At 46.7% G+C, this 18,927-nt stretch overlaps 1 protein-coding gene across 4 annotated transcripts in view; it reads left to right on the top strand.

Annotated features, from left to right (window-relative positions):
• Positions 1 to 14,470, top strand: part of ITGA7 (integrin subunit alpha 7) — a 90,034-nt gene extending 75,564 nt beyond the window's left edge. For 2 of the 4 annotated variants that reach the window (XM_015405904.1, XM_015405902.1), the window contains exons 19-25: positions 1,546 to 1,648; positions 2,831 to 3,013; positions 3,674 to 3,775; positions 6,580 to 6,693; positions 8,662 to 8,760; positions 9,620 to 9,745; positions 12,735 to 14,470. In XM_015405904.1, the coding sequence (XP_015261390.1) occupies positions 1,546 to 1,648; positions 2,831 to 3,013; positions 3,674 to 3,775; positions 6,580 to 6,693; positions 8,662 to 8,760; positions 9,620 to 9,745; positions 12,735 to 12,914 (907 nt within the window). In that variant the 3' untranslated portion in view covers positions 12,915 to 14,470. Of the gene's footprint in view, positions 1 to 1,545; positions 1,649 to 2,830; positions 3,014 to 3,673; positions 3,776 to 6,579; positions 6,694 to 8,661; positions 8,761 to 9,619; positions 9,746 to 11,369; positions 11,522 to 12,734 lie in introns of all 4 variants that reach the window. The other 2 variants (XM_015405905.1, XM_015405906.1) reach the window with 2 other exon arrangements.
• The last annotated feature ends 4,457 nt before the right edge of the window (positions 14,471 to 18,927 follow it).

Here is an 18,927-nt window from a genome sequence, read left to right as displayed (position 1 = left end):
TGAGTCAATCTCAGCCTAACCTACCGCACAGGGCAGTGGTTGTGAGGATAAGCGTGGAGGTGGGGGGAATGAAGATGGGCCCCCAGTGGGGTATAAGGATCTAAATAAATAGCAAACTCTCAGATGCCAACGTCTGAGTCAGGGGTGGCCAAACTTGCTTAACGTGAGAGCCACACAGAATAAATGTCAGATGTTTGAGAGCCACAAGAAGAAGAAGAGATTTGATTTATACCCTGCCCTTCACTACCCAAAGGAGTATCAGAGCGGCTTACAAACTCCTTTCCCTTCCCCTCCCCACAACAGACACCCTGTGAGGTAGGTGGGGCTGAGAGAGCTTTGACAGAAATTGCTCTTTTTTTCAAGAACAGCTCTTATCAGAACTACAGCTTGCCCAAGGTCATCCAACCAGGTGCAAGTGGAGGAGTGGGGAATCAAACCCGGTTTTCCCGGATTAGAGTCCGCGCACTTAACCACTACACCAAACTGGCTCTGAACAAACGTTACACACACATTTTTATTGAAAAATATGCAGATTTGCTTTTTATTAACATTAGATGAGACTGCCGAAAATTAAAACAAAAGGAGTAAAAACAGATATTGATGATGGTGTTTATTTGTCGAATGATATTTATTTGTTTGCTAATGATATTTATTTGTCTAAGAGAAAGAGAGAGAGAACGCTTTGAGAATGCATTTAAAGTTGCTTTCTTTCTCTGCTCCCCCCCACCTCAAGCCTACCCAGGGAGGGGAACACGGCCCGGGGAAGGGAAGACCGATCGAGGAGGCAGGCCTCCCCTTCACTTCCCCAGCTGCCCTGCCGGGAGCCACACAATATCTGTAAAAGAGCCGCATGTGGCTCCCGAGCCACAGTTTGGCCACCCCTGGTCTGAGCTAACCAGGACTATCAGCAGTCTCGGGACAGAGCCTTAGTTGTCCATGTAACGACCGCCTGTTATTCTAAATAAACAAACATGTGCAAGTGTGTTCATACTTTAGTCATGCCCCAGGAGTTTGAGTTACCTTGATTCAGAATTTGGTGTTTCCACGTACAGCCCTAAGCATCCATGCCCATTCCAGATATTAATGGATTTATTCTCTCTTGCTCCATGGTGAAAAGCATGGTGTAACCGTTAAGAGTGTTGAACTAGGAGCTGGAAGACCTGGGCTCAAATTCCCCCTTCTTCCATGGAAGCTTATTAGGTTTCCTTGGGCCAGTCACACACACTCAGCCTAACCTACATCACAGGGCTGTTGTGAAGATAACATAGAAGAGAGAAGAACGATGGAAGCCGCTTTGGGTCCCCATGGGGAGAAGAGTGGGGGGTATGAATGGAAGAAACAAACAAACTGTAAGCTGAATTAAACTAGTTCACTGGTCCCAGAGGCTTGGTCCCACGTGGCCATTGGGCACATAATGGGCTCAGATGGCTTGGGGAGCCTATGCCTGTGGCGCAATAAGTTGCCGAATGGCAGCAGTTGGATGGCCGCCTGTACACCTCTTGAGATTTTGACACGTTCATGTCCAACCCGTCCTTCTCTCTGCAGCATCGCTGAGCCACAGCAGCTCTTCTTCAGTGGGGAGGTGCGGGGCGAGAGCGCCATGAAGCGGGAGAGTGAGGTGGGCAGCCCTGTGCGCTACAAAGTGACGGTGAGTGATAGGGGCTGGGGCTGGAGCCCTTCCACGTAGCCCCCTGCTGCTATCAGCAGGTTATAACTAGAGTGGGAGAAGCCTTTGAGCCAGGAGTTGATTTGATGACTACTCTGCAATTGTGGTGGTGATGTGGGAGCGATAGGATTGGTGTTAGGAAATGGTGAGCTAAGAGCATAGAAGAGCCTGGCTGCATCAGACCTGTGGCCTATCTGATCCAGTGTCCTCTCTTACACAGTGGCCACACGGTTGCCCTGGTGGGCTAATAAGCAGGGCATAGAGGTCCTCCTGGATACTACATCCTAGTACTAGATATTGGTGGTTTGCTGTTTCTAAGTTCTTGGGTTACAGCTAAGTTTTTGCTATCTTTGACCCCCTCAGCAAATATTGTGGAGGATGTGGATGCTCCTGTCTGAGTCATTTTTCTTATGATCACATAAAGCAGATCATCTACTTCTTAATCATCCTCCAGTGTGAATAGTAGGGTTGCCAGCCCCCCCCCCCCGGCCACTGGTGGGGGATGGGAGGTAGGGTTGCTAAATCCAGGTTGGAAAACTCCTGCAGATTTGGGGATGGAGCCTGGGGAGGACAGGAATCTCAGTGGGGTACAAACAGTGCCGGATTTACGCATAAGCTAAATAAGCTACACCTTAGGGCCTCGCAATCTGCTGGGGCCTCGAATAAAAACACAAAATAAAAAATGATTTCAAATATTAAAAAGGTGTATATATTTTAAATTTTTCTGAGACCAGCTGATGTAATTTAAAACAGTAGGGGGCCTCTGAGTTTTGTATAGCTTAGGGCCTCAGCAAGTCTAAATCCGGCCCTGGGTACAATGTCATGGAGTCCACCCTCCAAAGCATCCATTTTCTCCAGAGGAATTGATCTCTGTAGTCTGGAGATGAACTGTAACCCCACAGGATCCCCAGGTCCCACCTGGAGGCTGGCATCCCCAGTGAATAGCAAGATCTTTTTTAAAGAATGCATTTTTATATCCTTCCGGTGCGGGGGGGAAAGTGTGACTATAAAGCCAAAGAGTGGTAATTATCCTAAAGGGTGTTTTTTATATGGAATAAAACCCTTAGGGAATGGGTAGTAGAAAGTGCTTCCCTTTGTCACTGGATGGCACTTTCATAACTGGTCTGGCTTGCACTCAGCTTCACACTCTTCATCCTGCATCAGGTCTCCAACAGAGGCCCGTCACTGAACACGCTGGGCTCAGCCTTCCTCAACGTCCTGTGGCCCCATGAAATCGCCAATGGGAAGTGGCTCCTCTACCCACTCCGGGTGGAGCTGGAAATGTCGACTCAGCCGCAGAGGCGTACAGCCTGCACCCCAGTTCCAAACACGCTACGCCTGGCTCTGGTAAGAAGCCCCAGAACTGACCTGTGCAGGGAAAGCATTGTGCGGTGGTGAGAGTCCTGGATCGTCTTATCCCACCTTTTCTGGGCAGATACAGCTGTGACCTTGGCACCTTCTGCAGCATGTGATAAAGCAGCACTCCTAGAGGAACTGTCTGTCTGGCCCCTTCTTGGGACATCCAAAACATAATCATTTATTTTTCCAAATATTGCAGCCGGGACTGGCATCCCACAATTGGGACATTTATCAGCAAAAGGCAATTTTATGCACTTTGCATGCACCATTCATTGTGCATTGTTTCCCCATTCTAAAGCGTAAAGCTGGGTTTATTGTATATAGTTCCTTATACAAAAGGACAGCCCTCACTATTGTTCATTGTTCCCCTTTCAAAAACATAGACCTGAATTCTTTAATGCCTATCTCCCCCCCCCATGCAAAAACAAAGACATAGCTTTTATCTCTCATTCAAAAACTCAACATTGATTTCAGTCATTGTGGCACATGACTGTGGAGCTGGTGCTTTTTGTATGGATCCTGGAAAAAGGTGTGCCAACCTGTTACTTACCTGAGACATGTTTGCTGTTTCGTGATTTATTTACTTGTCTCAAGAGCAGTAAATCACAGATATCTGCGGAATCGCTAATCTCTCCCTTTTCCCTTTAGGAGCCTCCTCACCACCAAGGCAGGAAGAAGCGAGAGGCTGGCCGGGCAGGCACTGCCAGTCAGACGCTGACTTATTGGGAGAGGCGAAAAAATGTCACCTTGGTGAGTGAGGCTAGGCGTGGGGACGTTTGCTGGGGCTGTGTGCTTTCCATCCGTTCATAAGATTGCCAAGCAAGCACGAAATACGGATCTTGGTGACATTCTGCGTGGCATTCTGCAATTCCTAGTGCAGTAATAATGGCACTGTAAGGGGCAAATTAAAGTTACCTAAAATGATAGGGCTACAATTATACACATGCAGCTGCTTTCCCTCGTGGGGGAGGAAAAACACCTGGGATATTATTGGGATGGAAAATGGTCAGCAATGAAAGGGTTTTTCCCCTCTTCACTTCCACCACCCCGTTTCCATCTGCTGTTGTTTGTGTGTAAAGTGCCCTCAAGCTGCAGCCGACTTATGGCAACCCCAGCAAGGGGCTTTCAAGGTGAGTGGGAAGCAGAGGTGGTTTGCCATGGCCTCCCACTGCAGAGTCTTCCTTGGTGGTCTCTCTTCCAAGTACCGACCCTGCTTAGCTTCCGAGATCGGGCTGTACCATGCTGCCTTTTCTCCCCTTCCACTGAAGATGTGAGCAGTGACTCACGAAAGTTCATACTCTACCACAAACCTTGTTAGTCTTTAAGGTGCTAGTGGAGTCTTTTCTACTGCTACAGACAGACTAATAGACCTGAGTCAGATTGAGGTGACGAGAGAGGAGGTCCTAAAACTGATAGACAACTTAAAAACTGAAAAATCACCAGGCCCAGATGGCATACATCCGAGAGTTCTGAAAGAACTCAAATGTGAACTTGTAGATCTCCTGACAAAGATATGTAATCTTTCCTTAAAATCTGCCTCCATTCCTGAGGATTGGAAGGTAGCTAATGTCACTCCCATCTTTAAAAAGGGTTCCAGAGGAGATCCGGGAAATTACAGGCCAGTCAGTCTGACGTCGATACCGGGTAAATTGGTGGAAACCATTATTAAGGAAAGAATTAGTAGGCACATAGATGAACAAAACCTATTGAGGCAGACTCAGCACGGTTTCTGTAAGGGAAGATCTTGTCTCACTAACCTGTTAGTGTTCTTTGAGGGGGTGAACAAACATGTGGACAAGGGGGATCCAATAGATATTATTTACCTTGACTTCCAGAAAGCTTTTGATAAAGTTCCTCATCAAAGGCTCCTAAGTAAGCTCAAAAATCATGGGATAGAAGGACAAGTCCTTTTATGGATCAAAAACTGGCTAGTTCATAGAAAACAGAGAGTGAGTGTAGGTGGGCAATTTTCTCAGTGGAGGGTGGTAAGCAGTGGGGTACCGCAGGGATCAGTACTTGGTCCACTGCTTTTTAACTTGTTCATTAATGATTTGGAGATGGGAGTAAGCAGTGAAGTGGCTAAATTTGCGGATGATACAAAGTTGTTCAGGGTGGTGAAAACCAGTGAGGATTGTGAGGCACTCCAAGGGGATCTGTCAAGGATGGGCGAGTGGGCGTCAACATGGCAAATGGGGTTCAATGTGGCCAAGTGCAAGGTGATGCACATTGGAGCCAAAAATCCTAAATATAAATACACATTGATGGGGTCTGAACTGGCAGAGACTGAGCAAGAGAGAGATCTTGGAGTTGTAGTGGATAACTCACTGAAAATGTCGAGACAGTGTGTGACTGCAATAAAGAAGGCCAATGCTATGCTGGGGATTATTAGGAAGGGTATTGAAAACAGATCAGCCAATATAATAATGCCCCTATATAAATCAATGGTGAGACCTCATTTGGAATACTGTGTGCAGTTCTGGGCACCACACCTTAAAAAGGATATTATAGCTTTGGAAAAAGTGCAGAAAAGGGCAATTCTTCACCCAAAGAGTGATTAACACATGGAATTCACTGCCACAGGAAGTGGTGGGTGCTACAAGCATGGATGGCTTCAAAAGGGAATTAGATAAGCATATGGAGCAGAGGTCCATCAGTGGCTATTAGCCACAAGGTATAGCTAGGGGCTCTGGGGCAAGTGATGCTCTGTCTTCTTGGTGCTTGGGGGGGGGTCAACAGTGGGAGGGCTTCTAATGTCCTGGCCCCACTGCTGGACCTCCTGATGGCACTGGTATTTCTGGCCACTGTGTGACACAGAGTGTTGGACTGGATGGGCCTTTGGCCTGATCCAACATTGGCGTCTCTTATGTTCTTATGTTCTTAATACGGCTACGCATCTCGATCCCCTTCCACTATTACTCTACTCAAAGTTTCCATCTCCCAAAAGTTTTCTTTTTATTTTTCATTGAAAAGGAGAGGTATCACATGCATTTGTGTGTAGAGTGGTATACCCCAAGTTCCACAGTTTCACAGCCTGCCCAGTCACTACCTTCGACAAGCTTCTCATTGTGAGTACAGCTTATGCACAGGGAAAATGGGTGGCCACTTTATGGTGCTCGGTCTCCTCACTGCATTGTGTGTGGAGGAGGGGTGTGTGTGGAATCCTCTCTCATCCTACTTCATTCTAAGAACTTGGAGCAGACTTTGTGTTTGTCTTTTCATTACCTCTCTGAAACAATGAAGGCCAGAAACAGACTCTTTTTTTCTTAAATGAAAGTCAGGGCTCTCGAGAATCTGATGAACGCTGTGCTAGAAACCAGACTTTTGTCATTTACAGATCATGATTGTTTAGGCAGTAATAATATGCATCACAGTGTGAAAGCTCTGCAGGTGGCTACCCAAGTGGTATTGTAGTTCCCAACAACAACAGAACCCTTCTGCCTTAATTTTTGTTCTATACAATGGTTAATGTTGGGGCTAAAGAAGACTTGGCTGGCTGGAACCACGGTCCTTTCCTAGGTCAAGCAATCCGCATGCTTTCTCCCATCTTGCTTCAGGACTGTGATTTGGGCACTGCTCACTGTCAGCACTTCCAGTGTCCTCTCTACAGCTTTGACCGCTCAGCCGTGCTCACCCTCTGGGGCCGCCTCTGGAACAGCACCTTTTTGGAGGTGAGTCTAATTTTCCTTGTTTGGGGACGGCAATGTAGAAATCTCTGGAGTAGGACACTGCCACTCATATGTGGGAGACTCATCCCAGCAGACCTAATTTTGGGTCAGGATACGTGACAGGGGTTACAGCAGGGGTGTCACAAACATGTGGACCACGGAACCAGCCCCATGAACAACTGGTGCTGTTCTCAGCCTATGAGGGAAAAGGGGTCATGGGAGGAAATAAGTGCCCCCTGGGATTTTGGAAACAGCCTCTCTGTCAGGCCTTCCCCTCAGCCCTGCTGCTTCTGTGGCAAACGCAGGAGGAATGAGGACTGGAGGTGGGGGGATCTGAGAGAGTCAGACTTTTGTGGGTTCCCCAGTGGATCAATTATTTTTACTGCTAGGAATCAATTGCTTCTCTTTGTATTTTGAGTAAAAAATAATCTTGCTAATCAACTTTGCCCTTTATAAAGTTTTTATCTCTGGAAAGCCAGTTTGGTGTAGTGGTTAAGTGCACGGACTCTAATCAGGGGGAACCGGGTTTGATTCCCCACTCCTCCACTTGGAGCTGCTGGATGACCTTTGGCAAGTCATAGTTCTGTCAGTGCTGTTCTCTCAAGGACAGCTCTGGAAAGAGCTCTCTCAGCCCCACCTAGGGTGTCTGTTGTGGGGAGGGGAAGGGAAAGGAGATTGTAAGCTGCACTGAGACTCCAAGTGAAGGGCAGGGTATAAAACCAATCTCTTCTTCTCTCTTCTGGTACCTGGCATTACATTTTTACAGCACCCATCGCCCAGCCCAGCAAACTGGCATTTATGTCAGATCTGGCCCTCATAACAAATGAGTTTGACACCTGTGGGTTAGAGTGTTAGACTAGGATCTGAGAGACCTGGGTTCAGATCCCCACTCTGCCATGGAAGCTTGCTGGGTGACCTTAGGCCAGTTACACACTCTCAGCCTAACCAACCATACAGGGTGGTTGTGAGGATAAAATGGAGAAGAGGATAACAACATAAGCTGCTTTGGATCTTCGTTGGGACAAAAAGTGGGGTATAAATGAAATAAATAAAACATTAAGAAGTATCTCCGTGGTCAGCCACATTCATAGGAAGTGATAAGGCTTGTGGTGTGCAGTCCTTGAAGAAAGTTTCTTAAAATGCCTGTGAGAAGTGGCACTGTAACGTACGCAAGATAACCAAGTATTAGCTGAACTGTCCTAACACTTGGAGCTGCGGTGGCTCAAGTGGTTAAGACACTGAACTGCAGGCTGTGGAAGATCAGTAGTTCAGCAGTTCGAGACCCGGGTGCTGCATGATGGAGTGAGCTCCCATCTCTAGTTCCAGCTCCTGCCAACCTAGCAGGTCGAAAGCAGATAAATAGGGACCACTTCGGTGGGAAGGTAATAGTGTTCTGTGCGCCTTGGTGTTTAGTCATGCCGGCCACATGACTACGGAAACGTCTTCGGACAGCGCTGGCTCTTCGGCTTTGGAACGGAGATGAGCACCGCAACCCTAGAGTCGGACTCAACTGGCTTTCGAGCAAGGGAACCTTTACCTTTTTTACCTTACCTAACACTTGACTATGTCGTGCCCTAAGGGGACATCCCAGTGGCTGTTCCGCTCAGGGTCGACTTATCCATTAGGCACAGTAGGCAGAGTGCCTAGGGCCCACGATAATTTTAGGGGCCCATGAAAATGTTTTACTTTCTTTTAAAATCAGAAGGGAAAAAAAACCTAGGGTTGAAGAATTATTTTTTTAAAAAAATTCTCACATCAGGAAAAAAATATGAAATTTTAGGGCCCATAAAAATCTATTAAATTTTGCTTAAAACAGAAAAATAAAATGTTGAAGTATTTAAAGTTATATCCAAAATAATTTTAACACTGATATTATTATGGTGGGAGGGGCCCTGGAAGTCAAAAGGGCCTGGGGCCCACAAAAGTCCTAATGCGGCCCTGGTTCCAATCTCTGCTCTCTCTTGCCCTTAGGAGTACGCAGCAGTGACGTCGGTGGAAGTGATTGTGCGGGCCAGCATCACAGTGAAATCCACCATCCGCAACCTGTTTCTGAAGGATTCCACAACGCAGGTGTCAGAGAACTCACAGTACAGTTCCTGTGCCCCCTTTCCCCTTCCTTACACAATGCAAAATATTTTGCAACACAGGGAAGAGTTCTCAGGATGTACCCTCTGACCCCACCCCCTGCCTCACTCCCAGTTGCTGCCATTGTTAATTCAGGGAAGAATCAGACTCATAAACTGCAGTGCAACCCCATTTCTCCCTGTCCCAGCAAAATTTTGGGGCTTTGGAAAGAGGCAAAAAGTGAAGAAGGGTCTGCCGTCAGCCAGGAAGAAGGCCAACAGGAGACCAACCATGCAAAAACTTTGTACCTTCTTAATGAAAGATGAGATTTGGTGTGCAAAAAAACAGGGAGTGGGGTGACCACCTGGGGATGTGTTGTGGACTGCTCCTTATGCAGAACTGGTGGGTTATGCATCCCATCTCTATCTGTCCATCTGGATGCACCTTTTATACGAGCACTGTTTGTGGTTCAGCAAATCTCAGTTATGTCTGTTCCACTGAGGTTGGTAATGGACAACTCGTATGTTTGGGCTCATTGCTGAATGGGATCAGTTCATCCAGCGGAGAGCCAGTTTGGTGTAGTGGTTAAGAGCAGTGGACTCTAATCTGGAGAACCAGGTTCAGTTCCCCACTCCTCCACATGAAGCCAGCTGGGTGACCTTGGGTCAGTCACAGTTCTCTCACCTCCAAAAATAAACCTAGCTCAACACACAAAGAGCTAGAGTTTAAGGCCACCAGACAATCTTTTGGCTCTCCTGGCTATACTACACCCACTGTCGTATGATAATTAATCTAGTGATTACCCTTAATTTCTCACTACATTTGGGTTGGCTTCTCACCCTTGCTACTGCATTCTTTTCCCCAGATCCCAGTGACTGTCTACCTGGACCCTAGTGTGGCCATGGCACGTGGGGTGCCATGGTGGATCATCCTCATTGCTATTCTCGCTGGGATCCTCGTGCTGGGCCTGCTGGTTTCCATCCTATGGAAGGTATGCTGGCCTGGAGGAAGTGGCAGTGGTGGGTGGGGTGATTCCATGGGGCTCAGTTCAATGCCGAGTTCTCTTCTCTGTCAACCTTGAGATTCTGCCACTGCCTTGACACTGGAGTTTACCAGAATGGTCCCACTTTCCTTAGGCATGTCATAAGAACATAAGAGAAGCCAATGTTGGATCAGGTCAATGACCCATCCAGTCCAACACTCTGTCACACAGCAGCCAAAAATACCAGGTGCCATCAGGAGGTCTGGCAGTGGGGCCAGGACACTAGAAGCCCACCCACTGTTGCCCCCCCCAAGCATCAAGAATACAGAGGATCACTTGCCCCAGATGGAAAGTTCCTATCTATACCTTATGGCTAATAGCCACTGATGGACCTCTGCTCCATATGTTTTTTTGTTTTTGTTTATTTCCCTCTCCTAAAAAGGAGAGAATTTTATTGCTTTTACATTTCAGAAAGTTAGGAAGGGTATATAGAGGGGTAAAGAAAAGTGTTGAGTGATGTTAAAAATTAGTATATTAATCTTTTATTAGTAAAGTCAAAGTCAAAATCTTCTTCTGCAGCTGGACAATCCCTTTTTCTTCTATATCTTTCAAAACCGGTTAGTTAGTGTGTTAATAGTGTCCCTTTGGGGTTAGTATTATCTTTTATTGCGCTTTCCGAACTAGTTCTCAAACGTTGGGGCTCTGCTCCATATGTTGAACAACACTGAACATCTGAGCAACATAGGCTGAACAACACTTCCAATGACCATGTCAGATTACACAGGGAAGCCATTGAAATTCATAAACATAAACACAATTTCAACAGGAAAGAAGAGAGTTTAAAAATAAATAGGGCATGGTTTCCTGTCCTGAAAAACAAAAAAGCCCCTACATCTGACAATAGCACTAGAGATAATATTAGAATTTCAACAGCCAATCCACATACAAAAGAACCTCCTCAGGAAAGCTCCTCCATTAGCATGTTCATAGCCTGGGAAACTCCTACAAGATAATGACTCAGCCCTACCCCACCTTCTGGAGTAGATATAAATTACCTGCCTAACATTTTTCTTCTCACCTTGACATAGAGAGTACTCCATCTTTCTGTGTTATACCTCTGAGGATGCCAGTCACAGCTACTGGTGAAACGTCAGGTTCTACAATGCCAAGACCACAGCCACACAACCTGGAAAATCTATAGCAACTAATAAAAGCTCTGTATTGTCTACTCAGACTGCCTCCAGGGTCTCAGGCCGAGGTCTTTCACATCATCTACCACCCGATCCTTTTGACTGCAGAGGCTGGGGATTGAATTTGGGACCTTCTCCATGCCAAGCAGATGATCTAACACTGAGCCATGGCCCCTCTCCACATATTGTCCAAATGATTGCGCCATACCAGCTAGGAGACACATTTGGAGAGACTTGTCTGTGGGCAAGAGCCTAAAGTGTCTGCCCTGTGGTGTGTGATGGGATACTAGAGTCTGCTTGAGAGCCACTGGGGTACAGATAGATCTTAGGGTGCCATCACCTTTAAGGCAGGAACTCCCCCTTTCTGCGCTAAGCTTTAGACCCAATTTCTGGGGAGTGGTCGCCAGTCTGATGATTCCCTTCATACTTCTCCCCACTCCCAGTGTGGCTTCTTCAAGAGGACCAGCCGGGAATCCAAGTACTCCACAAACTATTACCGGGCCCGGCTGGCCATACAGCCATCTGATGCTGACAGGCAGGCCATGGAGGCCTAGCGGTAATGCCTGGCCTTGCCCACCTAACTGACCCTCTGCTTGTATGTATGCAGCAATGAGAACACAGATGTAGAAGGGGAAGAGCGAAAAAAATGGACCGCTGTCCCTATGACATCACTAAGAATACTAGTGCATGTGCAAGCAAGTAGTGCTACCTGTGCACTTCCAAGGGCATACAGGAGTGTTTGTGCAGGTCTCTGCAGATCACTGCACAGTATAACAGAAGAAACTGCAGTGCTCGTGTGCATGTGGGTTGTGAGAAAACTGATTGTTGTGATGCATGATCATGGAATAACCACTGGATATTCAAGGGATTTCATAAATGGGCACCAGGAAACTGAAGTGTTGATACTCTTGGAAATGACAACATGGCAGTGTGCAACAGAATATAATTCTGCAAATGTCTGGGAAGTCAAGTGCATGCATGCAAAATAACATGTGTTGAAAACACCGGTGTGTGCTGCTACAAGGAGTGCAAGATTCCTGGACCAGTTAGAAGGCTGTTGTGTGAGAGAACGTGAGTGTATGCAAAGGGAGTCGGATCCATGCTGTGAATATCCAGGTAGTTCTAGTTTTTGGGATCAGATAACTCTCCTGTTACTTCTGGTTCCCCCCCTTAGTTCAGAAGTGCAAGGGCATCAGACTGTATCAGTTCTCCTGCCCCACAGCTATTTGGGCCAGAATGAAATGTGTGGCCCATGTGGCTGGCTTTCTACATTTATTGAAGGAGTATCTTCAGTGGGACAGGCAAATGCTTTTCTCCAGGAAACTTCTTTGCACTACTGATAGCATTTTAGGGCCTTTGACTGAGTAGGGGGTTAAGCGGTCAATTGAGTGTGTGTGTGTGTGTGTGTGTGTGTGAGAGAGAGAGAGAGAGAGAGAGAGAGAGAGAGAGAGAGAGAATGAATACAAGTATGTAAGACACTGTACTCAAAACTGCATGCAGATGTATACAGGAAGAGAGTGTGAAGATGCTTGCAAGAGTACCCAGATAGATGAATCGTCATGAATGTTGGTGTGGGCATGTCAGAACGCATGGTTATGCGTGATGTGTTCCAGAAGCATGATGTGTATTGAGCTGACGAATGAGGACTGGGAGCCAAAACAAGAATATTATCACTTATAAGATGGTGAATGTAGCCTGTGTCCTGTTGGCAAAACAGAGGCCATCCTGCCTTCGAGCAGGTTCAGGTGATGGATGGCCTATTACTACATTCATTGATTTAACAGTAAGGTTTCTTCCCTTCTACCTAGCTGGGCTTTTTCAAGCGTACCCGCTATGAAGAAGCCAAGGTACCACAGTATCACGCAGTCAAGATCCCCCGGCAGGAACGCCAGCTTTTCCGTGAGGAGAAGACAGGCACCATCACCAAGAAGGACTGGATTACCAATTGGAATGGGGACAGTGATGGCCATGTTCCTGCCTCAGCCTAGATGCATCCACATTTCATCCTCCTTTGGCAAGCCGCTGACTGGTAGGAAGTGGCCACTGCGGGACGGCTCTGGTGGCACCAGCCTGCTCTCCTCTCTGGAAGACCTGTGAACACTGAACTGACCCTTCCCGAGAAGACTGTCAGCAGATAATTCAGGGAGACGCGTGCTTTAGCACTTATGACAAACAGATTCTACAAGGCCAAAGATTCTTAGGGTTTATCCTGGTACTCTTTTTTTCCTTGAAAAGCTGGGTAGAACCTGACCTGAGAAACTGATCAGGTGCCAAAGGGCACCTCTGCTTTGCTTGGATCACCCGCTTTCCCAGTTTCCCCTGAAGAATCATCTGATGAGAATAAATCCGTGCACTCTGCTGTTGAGTGGTGGAACTGTACGTCATCACCTGTTCACTGTGAATGTGGAATTTATTTGCTCTGAGAGCCAATTTTATTGGGGGAGCGGGGTGTGTTTGTGTGGAGACAGAGCTTAGATTCTTTGGGTTTGTGACCGGGTTTCAAAGCCTGCAAGCTTTTTGTAATTTATAATCTTTCTAATTACACTTAAGGCCTGAACTTGATGGCCAAGGCGGATCTAAAATGAAATGCTTTACTACTAGAAGTCTTTACTACTGTTATCAAAGGGGTGCCACTGTAAGATCTGCTCACTTGCTCTCCAAGGGATTGCTACCATCTCCGAAAACAAACAAGACAGTCACATCCCTACCCTGTGACAACATGCACAGGTCAATACAGCCTGTGAAGGGAATTCCGTTCACTATTGCTGTGTAGTGAATAGCAGTGGAAGGACATGTCTCCCCAAGAAACAAACTTGAGAAACCCTTGTGTCTGCTCAGAATGCAACAGGATACTATTCCAGGCTTTCTAATGCCTCCTTGGCCACCGCAAGGCAGGGGCAGCCTTGGCTATGTTGGCACATGCACACACAAATAAATACACGTCTTGGGTAACCTTAGACATCTGTCTTTCTGGCCACAGTTCTTTAGAACATTTAAAATATAGGCTGGTTTAATACCCCTGGTGTTTCTCAGTTCCTTTGGGTGTTCCGAATCCTGCCTTCTTTGATGCCTGTATCCACATGGTGATGTGCAGGTATATACACACAGCTGCTTCCCTCCTTCGTGGCATACAAAGCAAGTGCAAAGAGTGCCCTGCCCTGCTCTAGAATGTACATATTTCAGCTTCAGGAAGAACAGGGGGCTCTGCTTTCCTGCTTCTCTTCATGCCGTAATCCAACTCCATGTTTTCTACCTAGATACATTTTTTTTCCTTCCTTTCAAAGTGCTGAGGTTGGGGTGGACTATTGCTGTTGATCTTCCAGAACCTCTACCCTATGCAGACTAACCCAGGGGTGTCAGACGTATGGCCCATGGGCCGGAACTGGCCCATCCAGGGATCTTACCTGGCCAGCAAGCAACTGGTCACTACCTTTATTGCCAGATGACAGAGGTTGTGTGTTATGTCCCTGTACACTGTCCCAGTTCTAATGAGTAATGGGTGGTGGAAGTTGGAGGGTGGGCATCAGGGAGATACTTTAAGGAAATACCCTAAGATTGTTTAGGCAATACTGTAAGATTGTTAATGTTTAAAGCATATTTATATTTTGAGTAAAATTAATTGGAGCAAGATGGGTAGCTGTGTTAGTCAGTCTGTAGCAGTAGAAAAGAGTGGGAGTCCAGTAGCACCTTAAAGACTAACAGAATTTGTGGCAGGGCATCATGAGCAATGTTCCCTCTAAGCTCTGGAGTTTTGTGAGCAAAAATCCTACTTTGTGAGCTACTGGCATTAAAGTTGTGAGCAAGCAATTTGGCTACTGCATGAATTAGTTTGCTCTGGAGCCCTCCTTCCTGAGCTAAGACAAAAATGTGTGAGCTGGAGGCTGAAAAACTGTGAGCTAGCTCACACTAACTCAGCTAAGAGGGAACACTGATCATGAGTCACTGCTCACTTCAGATATCTGAAGAAGTGAGCAGTGACTCATGAAAGCTCCTACCCTGCCACAGATTGCGTTAGTCTTTAAGGTGCTACTGGACTCTTGCTCTTATCTGTTGTTAATTGGTTGCCTGTATTCTTTATAAAATTCATATCTCCTGAACCTGGCACTACATTTTATGGCACACATGGCCCGGCCCGACAGAGTGCCATTTATGTCAGATCCAGCCCTTGTAACAAATGAGTTTGACACCTCTGTAGAGTAACCATTTGCAGATAATCATTGCTTTCAATTCTACCTATTGCACTTACAAAAAGGTTTTTTTTTCCAGCTTAAGGAAAAGCAGGCTGGAAGGGAAGCATGGAGGTTGCAAATGTTTGTGTACACACACACACACACGCATTTTTCCTTGTACTACAAGGATTGAGGCCAAATTAAAACTGGTAGGTGAAGAGACCGAAAGGGCAATGTGGTGAAAGAGAGCTTTCCAAAATAGAACCCAAAGAACATAAATAGTGAATTCCAGAGGGATAGAAAACAGCAGCTTCTCTCGGTGAGCCAGCTCAATCCACTGCGAAAGGGATCGAGACCTGGAACGCACCGGTTTCACTATGGGGGTCAGTTTGTTCATGGTGATAACAATGCAGAAATTATTTACGTTACCCCCTTTTCAGAGCTAAAGCCAGTCTCCAAGGACATGGTATTGGAGTTGAACACCAAACATCTAATTTGGCCCCAGAAGTAGCGATGCCAGCCTCCAGGTGGGACCTAGGGATCCCCCAGAATTACAGCAAATCTCCGGTCTACATAGATCAGTTCCTCCAGCAGAAAATGGATGCTTTAGAAGGTAGAGTCTGTGGCACTGTACCCCGGTAATGCCCCTGTCCTCCCCAAATCACCAGGGGTTTCCCAACGTGGATCTGATAACCCCATCCCTCCCATCCCCTGCCAGTGGCCAAGGGGCACCAGTGGCAACCCTACCCAGAAGTGAAGCAGCTGTCATTTGCACCAATGGCAAAAAGTGATACGCTCCAACCAGTACTGTACGGTTGGGGGGGAACACATGGCCCCATCAGTGGAGACAATCTTCAGCGAGGAAGCAATTCCACAGATCCTTTCTGGCTTCCAGCCCCTATGATAATGATGGTCATTTCAATAGTAATAAAAAAAGAACAGGTCTGGGGCAATGTTCCCTCTAAGCTGTGGAGTCTTGTGAGCAAAAATTCTACTTTGTGAGCTACTGGCATTAAAGTTGTGAGCTTTAATGTGGCTACTGCATAAATTGGTTTGCTCTGCAACCATCCTTCCTGAGCGAAGACAAAAATGTGTGAGCCGGAGGCTCAAAAACTATGAGCTGGCTCACACTAACTCATCTTAGAGGGAACACTGGTCCGGGGAAAGGAGGAGACACCCACGGGATCTCTATGAGACCAGCCTTATTACAAGGAGGCAGGATGTGTTCTGTGGACCCAGGAGATATTCCACTCTTTGTAAATTATTCAAAATATTCCAGGCTGTTAGGTAAGAGTTTAGCATTGCTTCAATGTGCACATGGGGAGTGTGTATGAACACTCCCCCACCCACATACAGCACCCACTTCAAAAAGTAAATGCTACTGAAGTCAACAGTGTATACTCTTGAGTACCTGCACTTAGTATTTCAGCCATAAATAAGATCAGTCGCCATAGCAACATCACAATTACACAGCACAGCATATGGCAGAAAGCGGAGGATGGTGTGAAGACAGTGACTGCCCATAGAGACTTGAGACGGTGCATGAGGGGACAGACTTCACACAGACATATCCAGATCCAAAAACTGGGTTTATGACTCAAAAGGAAGAGACTCAAAATCTTCATTTGCCCTGGTCGCTTAGAGTTTCATTTGTAAGGGATAGCGATTACTTCAACGCTTCCACTTTCTCTTACAGGCCCCCGATAGCTAACTTCCAACCTGTACTTTTTGCAGTGTTCCATGAAAACGTCAGCATAAATAACCATTCTAATGTGCACGCACAGATGTGTGAATTCATCTTCTCTGTCATGGCGCTCTTTCCGTATTTATAAATTAGAATTCTCTTGGCACTGCAGCAAATAATTCCCAGCATAGAGGCGCAAAGCCTGGCAGCAAGAGATGGCTTGCCTTATAGGGGCTTAGAGTAGCTCTTTCAGTTGCCCTGGAATTCTGTACCCCTGCCCCCAAGGCAACAGCTGCTGCCCTTCCACATTTTTTAATTCGTTGCATCCAGGTAGGGTTGCCAACCTCCAGAGGGTGGCTGGAGATCTCCTGGGATTACAACTGATCTCCACCTGAGAGATCAGTTCGTCTGGATAAAATGGCCGCACTGGAAGGTGGACACTATGGCATTACACTCCACTGAAGTCCCTCCCCTCCCCAACCCCCACCTTCCTCAGGCCCCACCCCCAAATCTCCAGGTATTTCCCAACCAGGAGCTGGCGACCCTAGTCCGGGTTCACCAACTGGGCTTGAGATGATGGCATGGAGGAGAAAGCACAAGTGCTTCCTCTCCCCAGGCTGTTGTCCCGAGCCCAATCAGGCTCTTGAGGACCAGGGCTATTTTGGGGCAGGAACGCACAGGAACGGAGTTCCGGCTGGCTCCCAAGTTGGCCACGCTCAGCAGGAACTCATTAGCATAATAGGCCACACCCAACAGCAGAAACTCATTAGGATTGGCTACATTAGGGGTGTGTGGCCTAACATGCAAAGGGGTTCCTGCTACAAAAAAAGCCCTGGGTTTTGACAACAAACAAGGTAAACAGAATAAGAAGCAAAAGGTGGGTGTGGCTGGATGGCCACATTTCTGGTAACATGGGGGTGTGGCCTAATATGTTAATGTGCTGTGCTGTCAGGGGTGTGGCCTAATATGCTAATGAGTTCCTGCTGTTGGGTATGGCCTATTATGCCAATGAGTTCCTGCTGGGCTTTTTCTACAAAAAAAGCCCTGTTGAGGACTTTAAAAAATGCCTCTCCCCACAGCAGGTGTGTGACTGCAGGTAAAGCTGAAAAACCTGGGCACCCAATTCATCAAAAAATGTACCCTGTAGTTTCGCACAGAAGAGGCTGATGAGGTGCAAAAAGCAAACTGCAAAATCTCTGTGATGCTGGAGCTGCTCACATCTCTGGTTCTGCAGTGGGGTCAATGCCTCCTCTAGTGGGAAAAAGGAGCAGGGGAATAGTGTTCATCATCTGAAGCAGAGAAAAAGATGAAAACATAAGAGACGTATCTGCCACTAATGGTAGTGATGGGAATACAGACTTGGAGTCCTGTAAAGTGCCTCGCCTTCACTGCCATCTACTACTCCAGTGATGATCTGTTGGAAGACTCTGTGAACACACTCTAGTTATCACAGGGAAACAAGCCATTTCTATGGCCATGAGAAACAATGTATGCTGCGTGATAATGTTTTTTTTTAAATGGGGTGTGTCCATCTTGGTGCCAAGGTAGAATATCTCTCAAATTTGCCATTAAAAAGTATAATGGAATGCACAGATAGATCACGAAAGAAAAGACAGTTGTAGGCCTGTGTTGGGCCAGCGCATAAGAGGCTTAGAATGGGGTGCACCAAAAGGGACAGTTCAGCATGGTGTCATGAAACCCAGTGGCACCACTGCGGCCAGATAAGACCCCACAGGTGTTTACAATTGGGATAGAGGGATCGAAGTTTATTTGCCCACCTGGCTGCATCATCATAGCCTTCTGTTCCTCACAAAGATAGCAATACTCCCTCAAGCAGCAGCAAAGGAGACATCATCTCAGCCTAACCAACTAAAGTCTTCCCTTTGTGTAGTACGTGATGCAACCTTCTGTATTATATTTATGTCATCTGACATACCTCCCCATCTGCCGTTGCCATGCCTCCATCCTGTGGCTTTGCCTTTGCCTACCCTACCTGTCCCTTGCCTTGCTCTGTATTGAAGTGTTGGCTGTTATAATGAGACCCACCTTCCTGCCTTCATTTCAAGACATAATGGTAAAAAAGTCCCACCTGTAGTAATGGATGTGCTGTGTTCTGTTAGCACCAAAATCTGGCTTCAGAGAATACCC

The sequence above is a fragment of the Gekko japonicus genome, unplaced genomic scaffold (assembly GCF_001447785.1).
Source record: "Gekko japonicus isolate JY-2015 unplaced genomic scaffold, Gekko_japonicus_V1.1 scaffold246, whole genome shotgun sequence".
Taxonomy (NCBI): domain Eukaryota; kingdom Metazoa; phylum Chordata; class Lepidosauria; order Squamata; family Gekkonidae; genus Gekko; species Gekko japonicus.
The sequence above is the reverse complement of the archived record's forward strand: the minus strand, read 5'-3'. Positions and strand labels throughout refer to the sequence as shown.